General features: G+C 46.3%; 1 protein-coding gene across 1 annotated transcript; it reads right to left on the bottom strand.

Annotated features, from left to right (window-relative positions):
- Positions 1–6,959: 6,959 nt before the first annotated feature.
- On the bottom strand, positions 6,960–8,312 carry LOC126031209 (ras GTPase-activating protein-binding protein 1-like). The gene has a single exon (XM_049789530.1). The coding sequence runs from the start codon at positions 8,310–8,312 to the stop codon at positions 6,960–6,962; it is 1,353 nt and encodes a 450-aa protein (XP_049645487.1).
- Between the last annotated feature and the right edge of the window lie 3,406 nt (positions 8,313–11,718).

Raw genomic sequence — 11,718 nt, 5'->3', positions numbered from 1 at the left:
AGGGGAGGAACACCCAGCAGTGCTCAAGACTTACTCCTGCTTTACTTCCTATGGGACCAATGGGATCATGATATGTCTCAATTTGAATCTGGTCAGCTGTGTGCAATGTAAGTACCTTACCCACTGTACAATCTCTCTGATCCATTTGTTTGGTTTGGTGTAGCAGGCCACATCTAACAGTACTTAGGGTTTTTCCTGGCCATCTATAGGGGTGTCAGGTATTGAATCTGAGTTGACCACAAGCGAGGCAAGCTCCTTACCCAGGTACTACTTCACCTGTCAAAGCAATACACTTTGGATAGGTTTATTACAAAAGCAATGTTGTGTCTCACTGATTGCATTTTAGTGACCACACGCACAATTTTATTTTATTTTATTTTTTTATATAATTTTTTTATTTTGAATTATGAGAACAAAAGATGCAAAGAAAGAGGATAAGGTAAAGTTACAGTTGAAGGACAATCACCCATAACATAATTATCAGAAGAAGTCCCCTTGCTGATATCTTAACTTTGAACTTTCACCAAAGAAAGTTAAGATAGGGCCCGGAGAGATAGCACAGCGGTGTTTGCCTTGCAAGCAGCCGATCCAGGACCAAAGGTGGTTGGTTCGATTCCCGGTGTCCCATATGGTCCCCCCGTGCCTGCCAGGAGCTGTTTCTGAGCAGACAGCCAGGAGTAACCCCTGAGCACCGCCGGGTGTGGCCCAAAAACCAAAAAAAAAAAAAAAAAAAAAAGAAAGTTAAGATAAATAAAACAGAATCCATGTGCAATTACTTTGTCCCTCAAGTCCCCAGATTGTAGCACATTATAATATTTCTTAACAGCACACAAGGCAATCTAAAGCCATCAAACTTACGTAACTCCTTAAACATTAGAGGCATAGTATTTTTTACATTTCCATGTACATGCATATTAGCTTAAGTTAACCTCAAATTTTAAGTGGGTGCCTTTTAAGGATTAGAGTCAAAGGAGCACAGTAAAAACGGTGCTAGAGTGGCAATTGTTGTTTGCACAGGCCCACCAAAATATGAGAGGCATGGAAAGGAATAACCTTGGCCTAAATACAAAGAGATCCTACCCCTGAAGTTTCCTGGCATAAGACCAGCTCTAGGCCTCAGGAAAGTTATCGTTCGCTCCAAGACATTGTCCGTAGCACCAACACACTTATCACACAGTCTCTGTTGTTGGTCTCATGTTTCTGTATTAAAGATTCTGGAATCTGCATGTCCTACATTGAAGTCATGATGTGGAGTGCCTTCTCGTTTCACCTCACCATGAAAGGGCAATGCAGGAAGCCCTGTCCTGTAAGCAGGTTGTTGTTGTTAAGTCTTCTCATTGTTAAGGGAAGTCTCTTTTGAGCAGGAAGATGTCTGAGCAGTGGTAGGGTCTTCCGTGGTAGAGGATTGCTTCCAGGTGATGTTATAGACAAACCTCACCATAAAGGGGCAATAAAGCAAGCCCTGTCCAGTAAGCAGGTCATTGTTCTTGTTGTCTTCTCAGTGTTAAGGGGTGTCTCTTTTGAGTAGATCGATGTCAGAGCAGCTGTAGGGTCGTCCCTGGTACAGGAATGCCTCCGGGTGATGTTATATACAACCTTGGATGTTTTGTAAATGTCTTCTGTAGATCAAGGGGTAAATGGAGAATGCCCATTCTTCTGAGGCCTGTGCCAGGTCTTTATGTCAATGTTCAGGGTGTAAGGTCTCATTGCACTACAAGATTTGTGTGTTCCCATTTCTATTAGATAAGAACTTATTGGTATGTATATTATTTTCCCATGTTAGTGTGCCTACGCAAACAAGATATAAAGCCACGTGGTGCTATCAGATATATGGGGGCATAAGAACATTTCCAACAAGACACATGACTTGGTTCAAACATAAGTATTAAACTGAGGGATTCTTTCACACCAAATTCCATATTGAGCAGTTCACAAAGAGAAGATAAAAAACATGGGGGGGGGGGAATCATCACTGTATAAGAAAGTATTTAGCAAAAGTTATAGCCATCAAAGAAAACACCCATAAAATGTTGAAAAGATATGTGTCGGGGCTGGGAAGGTGGCGCTAGAGGTAAGGTGTCTGCCTTACAAGCGCTAGCCAAGGAACGGACCGCGGTTCGACCCCCAGGTGTCCCATATGGTCCCCCCAAGCCAGGGGCGATTTCTGAGCACATAGCCAGGAGTAACCCCTGAGCGTCAAACGGGTGTGGCCCAAAAACCAAAAAAAAAAAAAAAAGAAAAGAAAAGAAAAGATATGTGTCCTTTTTATGCCTTTTAAAATAGTTGGGTGGGTGTTAACTCTAGGGCACCACTTTGGTCTGTGACTTAGGACTCAATACTACTTAAGTTAGAAAGGGTAAAAAAGGAGTAATGATGATAGGAGTTAAAGAAGTTAAAGAGAAATATGAACTTATGAAGGGGTATACAAAAGGGCAGAGTACAAAATGGACATTCTGCATACATAAAAACATAATTCAATGATAGTGAGTACTATTAATGTTTCTAGTGAGAGTACTATTAATGTTTCTTGTGAGAGTACGATTAATGTTTCTTGTGAGAGTACTATTAATGTTTCTTGTGCTATCGCCCCCGCGCGATTTTGAATATGTAGACTGGACAGAGATTACCAGTGCCAGCCAAACCTCCTCCTGCTAGACTCCCGGCTCCCAGGAAGGAGAGATCCTTCAAGAAGCTGGGAGAACAGAAGTTCAGAGCCCCACCCAGACCCTCCCTAAGGAGCCGCATGGATAGTGGGGGAAGGTCTAGGGTACCTTCAAGCTCCACCAAGGGACCCAACTCACCGGCTTGCCCAGGCGTGTGGCCCGGGGAAGCCCTGGAGATCTGGAGCAAGGCGGCAGAGGGGTGCTGGGGTTACCCAAGTCCCGCACCCCCCCCTAGGCCTGGCCAAGCAGGCCTCCGGCATGGCGGGGGCCTGCCAAACCTCCTCCTGCTAGACTCCCACACGCACAATTTTAATTTGTCCCTTTACTGGTGATGTTAATTTTGCATAGAACCATAAAACACCCATAATGAGCAAAGCAAATGTAGGAAAACATTAAATTCCAGATTTTAAGCTTTATAATAAATCGATAGTAATTAAAACTTTATAATATTGAAATAATGACAGACCCTCAGATCAATAAAATAGGATTGATATTTCAAAGACAAATGATCAGATGTATGGGAGTTAATTTAAAATAAAATGGCCTGGAGCCAAAGAAAGCCCTTACCTTACACACTGGCTGACCCATGAAGACCCAGATTTGAGGGTCAGAGTGATAGCACAGTGGTAAGGCGTTTGCTTTGCACACAGCCAACACAGGATAGACCCCAGTTCAAATCCCAGCATCCCAGATGGTTCCCTGAGCCTGACAGGAGCGACTTCTGAGCACAGAACCAGGAGTAACCCCTGAGCACTGCCAGGTGTGACCAAAAAAACAAAAATAAAAACAAAAGACCCAGATTTGATCCCCACCACCCCATACAGTCCCCCAGCACTGCCAGAGTGATTTCTAACTGCAGAGCCAGGAGAAACCCTGAGCATCACCCCCCAAAAAGATAGATAGATAGATAGATAGATAGATAGATAGATAGCATGGCGATAGGGCGTTTGCCTTGCAAGTAGCACCCAGGTTGGGTCGAATCCCAGCATCCCATATGGTCCCCTGCATGCCAGGAGCGATTTCTGAGCACTAAGTGCGACCCAAAATACAAATAAAATTAAATTAAAATATATACATACATATACATATATAATTCATACATATGTATACTTGTACATGTGGTGTGGTCCAAGAAAAAATAATTAAATTAATTTTAAAATTAAATTAAATCAAATTTAATAAATTTGATAAATAAAAATTAATAAATTAAATTAATAATAAAATTAGGGCCGGAGGGCCCAGAGAGAGAGCACAGTGGCGTTTGCCTTGCAAGCAGCCGATCCAGGACCAAAGGTGGTTGGTTCGAATCCCGGTGTCCCATATGGTCCCCCGTGCCTGCCAGGAGCTATTTCTGAGCAGACAGCCAGGAGTAACCTCTGAGCACCTCGGAGTGTGGCCCAAAAACCAAAAAAAAAAAAAAAAATTAGGGCCGGAGAGATAGCATGAAGGTAGTGAGTTTTTCTTTTTTTTTTTTTTTTTTTGGTTTTTGGGCCACACCCAGCGTTGCTCAGGGGTTACTCCTGGCTGTCTGCTCAGAAATAGCTCTGAGCACCACTATGTGTGGCTTCCCCCCCCCCCCCCAAAAGAAGGAATTTACTCCTGGCAGGCTCCAGAGACCATAAAGGATCAAACCCAGATCAGAGGCGTACAAGGCAAATGCCTTACCCGAATGTGCTATAGCTCCAGCCTTTTGCCTGCCTTTAAAAAGATAAAAACTTGGGGCCGGAGAGATAGCATGGAGGTAAGGCGTTTGCCTTTCATGCAGGAGGTCATCGGTTCGAATCCCGGTGTCCCATATGGTCCCCCGTGCCTGCCAGGAGCAATTTCTGAGCCTGGAGCCAGGAATATCCCCTGAGCACTGCCGGGTGTGACCCAAAAACCACAAAAAAAAAAAAAAAAAAAAAAGATAAAAACTTGGGTTGGTTTGATGGTACAACTGTAGGGCGTTTGTCTTGTACATGGCTGACCTTGGTTCACTTCCCAGCATCCTATATAGTCCCTGAAGTTTAGGGGAGCAAGAATCATACACTCTGGAAAAGAATGTTTCCATCTCTCTTGTTCTATCCACCTCAGCCAGTAACACTTGATAACTGTGTGGCTTGGAGCAGGATTGGTAAATTTGGCTACATGAACCTCTAGACCCAGAGGAATCATCAAGCAGCATCTGCATGGTGGAAGATGATCCCTTCTACCCAAATTATTGGGGAACAATGAATTTAGGCATTGCTCTGTGCAGGCAAGACAGTCCTAAACTCAGCACAAGTATATTGGTTCTGTCATCTTTACCTCACAGAAAAGAGTATCCGAAGACAAAATAGTGAAACAAAATAGCTTTAATTGACCAAACTTTACAAATGCAAGGAATGGAAGCAGATAAACACAAGGCACAACAGTTTTTGCTCTGGTTTTGTGTGTATATGCTTGTTTTTAAATACAAACTAAACATGAAAAACACTTAACAGGAACCAACAGTTCTAGGAAAGCACATTATTGCATTCTAGACATTTCAATCCCCTGGCAATTAATTTCAATGATAGAAACAAGCTGTAGAATCAGGAGTGAAACTCCTGGGGCAGGAAGGGCATTTGCTTTGCAGCAGTCCATCATAGTATGCTTTATTCAAGCACTACCAGGAGTCATGGTCAAAAAGCAGTCATGAGTAGAGAGCCCAGTAAACCAGCCAGAATGACCCCAGAAACCTAAAACTTCAAGGACACTTTTATTTAGTTCTCATCACCCCAGCCTTTTTTCCACGATGATTTCTCTATGCTTAGATATCCATGGTTTGGGGCCGGAGAGATAGCACAGAGGTAGGACGCGTTTGCTTTGCAAGCGGCTGACCCAGGACCAGCATTGGTTCCAATCCGGGCAATATGGTCTCTGGAACTTGCCAGGAGTGATTTCTGAGCACAGATCCAGCAGTAACCCCTGAGCGCCGCTGGGTGTGGTCCCCCACCCCGGAAAAAAAGATATCCATGGTTTGCAGTGAAACAATTTTACTTATTCCAGCATTCAACATGTTGATTAAAACCTGTCTTTTGGGCCCGGAGAGATAGCACAGCGGCGTTTGCCTTGCAAGCAGCCGATCCAGGACCAAAGGTGGTTGGTTCGAATCCCGGTGTCCCATATGGTCCCCCGTGCCTGCCAGGAGCTATTTCTGAGCAGACAGCCAGGAGTAACCCCTGAGCACCGCCGGGTGTGACCCAAAAACCAGAAAACCAAAAACAAAAACTGTCTTTTTCACAGGCTTTCAACACAGATAAGAAATCCCAAAAGGCCCGGAGAGATAGCACAGCGGCGTTTGCCTTGCAAGCAGCCGATCCAGGACCAAAGGTGGTTGGTTCGAATCCCGGTGTCCCATATGGTCCCCCGTGCCTGCCAGGAGCTATTTCTGAGCAGACGGCCAGGAGTGACCCCTAAGCACCAACAGGTGTGGCCCAAAAAAAAAAAAAAAAAACCAAAAAAAAAAAAAAATCCCAAAAGGGGCCGGCGAGGTGGCGCTAGAGGGAAGGTGTCTGCCTTGCAAGTGCTAGCCAAGGATCAGGACCACGGTTCTATCCCCTGGTGTCCCATATGGTCCCCCCAAGCTAGGGGCAATTTCTGAGCGCTTAGCCAGGAGTAACCCCTGAGCATCAAACGGGTGTGGCCCGAAAAACAAAAAAACAAAAACAAAAACAAAAACAAAAAAACCCAAAGATGGGCCAGAGAGATAGCATGGAGGTAAAGCATTTGCCTTGCATGCAGGACGGTGGTTCGAATCCTGGCATCCCATATGGTCCCCTGAGCCTGCCAGGAACAACTGAGCATAGAGCCAGAAGTAACCCCTGAGCGCTGAGTGTGACCAAAAAAAACAAAAAAACAAAAAAAACAACAACAACAACAACAAAAAGAAATCCCAAAGTGGGGCTGTAGAGATAGCATGGAGCTAGGGTGTTTGCCTTGAATGCAGAAGGAAGGTGGTTTGAATCCCGGCATCCCCTGTGGTCCCCCGAGCTTGCCAGGAGCGATTTCTGAGTGCACAGCCAGGAGTAACCCCTGAACGCCTCCAGGCGTGACACCCCCCCCCCCCAAAAAAAAGGAAAGAAAAAGAAAGCAATCCCACAGGAGACAGAACCGAGACACTCCTTTTGGGGGAAAGGCCAGTAAACACACACACACACACACACACACCCCTCAGTCTGTATACAAAGTAAGCCAGGAGAGTCGGCCCAAGATTGTGACTGGGGCAGACCCTATGACACAGAAAATGTTCATCCAGTGTCCACCTACCGGTTAAGTTAAACTCTCCTCTCACTGTCACGGGAACTGGTTTTCACCCACCTCCGAGTCGGACATCTGCATCAGGTTCCCTCGGGGAGGCCCTCGCGGGCCAGAGCCCGGAGCCCCACCAGGGCAAGAGTCCCGCAGGGCTGCTCGGGGCCTCTTCTCCTGCACGTTGAGGCGCACACCCCCCCGGATTGTGATGGGCCTCCTGCTCAGGGCCTTCTGCACCGGCTCGCAGCCGTCGAACACCACGAAACCGAAGTCGGGCGCCTCCCCGCCGCTGAGCACCCGCAGCTCCAACACCTTGCCAAAGGCCTGGAACACTTGGAGCAGCTCCTGCTCCTGCACCTCGTGGGGCAGGTTGCCCAGGAAGAGCTGGTGGCTGTTGGGGTGCCTCGACGACCTTGGCCTTCGGGGCACCAGGCTGCCTGGCTGTCTGGGGTCACGGAGGGGCCTGGGCGGCCCTCGGGGAGCAGGGTTGGTCCCTGCCTCCCTGCCTCTCTGCTCCTGCTGCCCGAGTTTCTGGGATTCGGGCTTGGACTCAGGACTGGGCTGGGAGGCCGGGACCTTTGGCCGCTGGGGTGGGGTCCCGGTCACAGGCCCCAGGTTCTTGCAGACCATGGACGCCCATGAGACGGGCGGCTCATCCTCCTGTGCCTCGGAGACCTGGCCTTTAGGGGCAGCATCCTCTGGGATCCTGTTCTTGGGGGCCTCCTGCTCAGCGGGGCTCTTCTCTGCGGCCTCAGGGACAGCTTCCTCCAGGATGGCCTCCAGCTTCTCTTCCTGAGGCTCCCGTACTGGCTCTAGCTCAGCTTCTTCTGGCTCGATCTTTGCTTCTTCCTTTGCTTCCTCCAGGATGGCCTCCAGCTTCTCTTCCTGAGGCTCTCGCACTGGCTCTAGCTCAGCTTCTGGCTCGCCCTTTGCTTCTTCCTTTGCTTCCTCCTGAGACTCGGTGATGAAGCCCCCCAAGACTTCATCCTGGTAGCTGAAGATGTCGTTGTGCACGTAGAACTTCCCTTCAGATGAGTCCTGGGGTGCGAGGACTAAAGTCTGCACGAAGTGCCTCGGAGCCTGATCGCTGGTGGACAGCAGGCCCAGCACCTGCACCACGATACCTTTGTTCAGGGTGGCCTGGGCATCCAAGTGCAGGATCTCCACGTGGCCATTGGCCAAGCTGTGCAGCGATGCTACCTCCCTGTGGATTTCCTTTGGTCCAGAGACTGCAGCAATAGCTTTCTCAGGGGATTCCAGGCCCCCATGCACATCCGAGGTATTCTTGCCATAAAATTCATGTATCATCATTTCTGGGGCGCTCTTCAGCATTGCATAATACTGTGTCACAAAGTCCCGGCCAATCTGCACTGGCGTTAGCCCCTCCACAACCATGGCTTTGATCAAGTCAGGCTGCGGGGTAGCAGCAGGTCCAGCTCCTAGGTGAGGCAAACTGTGAAGCCTCCAGCAAAAGTCTTGTTCCTCCCAATTGAAGAGCTTTATAGACTCTTTTGAATGTATTCTCCCTCTCCCCCCCACCCCGATTTGTATACATAAATGGTAATCTGGGTGTTGTCACAGGAAAGCATTGCACATCATTGACAATCTCCCTTGCTCTGTTGTTGGTCTCATAATCTCATAGAATCTTTTGTAGTTTTTCTTTTTCTCTGGGGTGTGGACCCACCCTTATCTGGGTGGGGCCTTGAATTTCTGCATCTGGGTGTGTCCATTTCACCTCTGAGAGCTCAAGATTTGTATGTCAAAAGGATTTAGTGGTCATTACCTGACCAGGGGTGACCCCAGTATGCTAGAATAAATTCCTTTGCATTTTGCATATGCAAAAAACAAACAAAAAAAGGATTTGGTCTTCTTGCCCTTGGGCTAATTCAGACATCTTAAGATATCTCTTAAGGTTTACTATTATTTCCCAAAAGCCCATCACCCCATCACCAAGGCTCCCCTATCTATCTATCTATCTATCTATCTATCTATCTATCTATCTACCTATCATCTATCTATTTATCTATCTATCATTTATCTATCTACCTACCTACCTATCTATCTATCTACCTCAACTTTGAGGAATCAAACCCGGGCCTCCAGAAATGCAAGGCATGAGCACTTTGAACTATCTCTCTGTCCTTGAGATATAATTAAGGTAATTATGGTAGGTGAACTAAATAAAGAAGTAAATGACAATTACTGGATTTTTTTCCATTGTGTTTATAAATTAAGTAAAGAAAACAAATGTGCTGGCTGAAGAGATTGTTTGCCTTGCTTGCAGACCCAGCTCTATTCCCAACACAGCAATCATCCCTGATTCTTGTGTACATTAAGAAAAATTTTATTTTTGGTTTTTGGTTTTTGGGCCATACCCAGCATTACTCAGGGTTTACTCCTGGCTCTGTGCTCAGAAGTTGCTCCTGGCAGGCTTGGGGGAACCAAATGGGATGCCGGGATTCGAACCAGGTTCCATCTTGTGTTGGCCGTGTGCAAGGCAAACGCCTTACAGCTGTGTTATTGCTCCGGCCCCACATTAAGAAAAAATTTAAGAGGCTGGAGCTATATAGCACAGTGGAAGAATGTTTGCTTTGCAAGCGGCCAACCAGAGACAGACCTACGTTCGACCCCCAGAATCCCATATGGTCCCCAGAGCCTGCCAGTAGCGATTTTTTTTGGGGGGGTCACACCCGGCAATGCTCAGGGGTTACTCCTGGCTCCATGCTCAGAAATCGCTCCTGGCAGGCTCAGGGGACCATATGGGATGCTGGGATTTGAACCACCGACCTTCTGATTGCAAGGCAAACGCCTTACCTCCATGCTATCTCTCCGGCCCCAAGGAGCGATTTCTGAACACAGATCCAGGAGTAGCCCCGAGCACCACAGCCAAGTGTGCCCCCTGCCAATGCTCTGGTACCAAGCCTATCATGGTGTAGGCGTGTGCGTGTACTACAATTCTAACTAATGATTTATGGAAGTAGAACCAAGCTTTTGGGAAAAGGCATTTCCTTCACAGCAATAAGATACCTCAAGTATTAAAAGTGATCATGTCTAAATGTGACACCTAGAACTACACCAGCTTCCTTTCAACCAGGAGAGGCAAATCTGAAGATGAATTCTAAAATACACTGTTTTGGACATACTTCAATATGCTGAGTGTATGCTTGGCATGCTGCAGTCCTCAGTTTGATTCACAGTACTCTATGGTCCCTTGATCACTAAGGTAGGAAAACGCAGCACCAATCTGGCAGTTGCCCCAATCACTACTGTATATGTCCCCCAAACAAACAAGCACATAAATAAAAACAGAAAAAAACTCCAACAGACTGAAGATGATAGGACAGAAATTTAAAAAAAAATCCTTGGTTTGAACAAGTGAATGGCTAAAGAAACTATGGTACATATACATAATGGAATACTATGCAGCTGTCAGGAAAAATAAAGTAATGAAATTTTCCTATACATGGATAAACATGGAAACTATTATGCTGAGTAAAATAAGTCAAAAGGAAAAAGATAGACACAGAATAGTCTCCCTCATCTATGAGTTTTAAGAAAAATAAAAGAGGGCCCGAAGAGATAGCACAGCGGCGTTTGCCTAGCAAGCAGCCGATCCAGGACCAAAGGTGGTTGGTTCGAATCCCGGTGTCCCATATGGTCCCCTGTGCTTGCCAGGAGCTATTTCTGAGCAGACAGCCAGGAGTAACCCCTGAGCACAGCCGGGTGTGGCCCAAAAACCAAAACCAAAAAAAAAAGAAAAAGAAAAGACATTATTGTAATAACACATAGAGACAATAGAGATGAGGGCTGAAAGGACCGGCTCACAGTATGAAGCTTGCCGCAAAGAATGGTGAGTTCAGTTAGAGAAATAAGTACACTGACAACTATCATGACAATGGTAGTGAGTAAGAGAAGTAGAATGCCTGTCTCCAAAGTAGGCAAGGGGTGGGGGAGGAGGGATTGGGGGGGGGCATTGTTGGTGGGAATGTTGCACTGGTAAAAGAGGGTGTTCTTTTTTATAACTAAAACCCAACTGCAAACATGTTTGTAATCATGGTGCTTAAATAAAGATATTTTCAAAATAAAAAGGAAATTCAAAAAGGAGAGGCTATGGCCCTATCTCCCAAGCCTCTGAGGCACAGCTAGGAGGAAGCCCTGAGTACTGCAGTGAGTTTCTGTCTCACTCCTCAAAAAAAAAGGCATTGCCAGAATGTAATCATTAGCAAATATCTCAAAAACCCAAACTGAGTGATAGTGTGAAATATTGGTACTCTGATCTGAAAGGATCTGAAAATGCTCATTATATAGGTTATTTATAGCCCTTCGTTCATAGCAGCATCATTCACAATAGCCAGAACATGAAATCGATAACCCAAATGCCCACTAACAGATTATCTGAATTTATTTAATATTGTTCATTGTTTTGAGGTCACACCCACTGTGCTAGGAGCTTAATTCTGACTATTCAGTGATCAGCACTGTTTTATCTGCTATTCCACCTACTATACTGTTCCCCTTGCTCCATATAATTTGATAAATTGTGGTATTATACTTTATTAAACTAGGGGCCAAGTGGTCTCAGGTGCATTGGTTATATTAAAAAAGGACAGAACTGGGGCCAGAGAGATAGCACAGTGGCGTTTGCCTTGCAAGCAGTCGATCCAGGACCTAAGATGGTTGATTCGAATCCCGGTGTCCCATATGGTCCCCCGTGCCTGCCAGGAGCTATTTCTGAGCAGACAGCCAGGAGTAACCCCTGAGCACCGCTGGGTGTGGCCCCAAAAAAAAAACAAAAACAAAA

The sequence above is a fragment of the Suncus etruscus genome, chromosome 1 (assembly GCF_024139225.1).
Source record: "Suncus etruscus isolate mSunEtr1 chromosome 1, mSunEtr1.pri.cur, whole genome shotgun sequence".
Taxonomy (NCBI): Eukaryota; Metazoa; Chordata; class Mammalia; order Eulipotyphla; family Soricidae; genus Suncus; species Suncus etruscus.
This window is presented reverse-complemented; position numbering and strand designations above follow the sequence as displayed.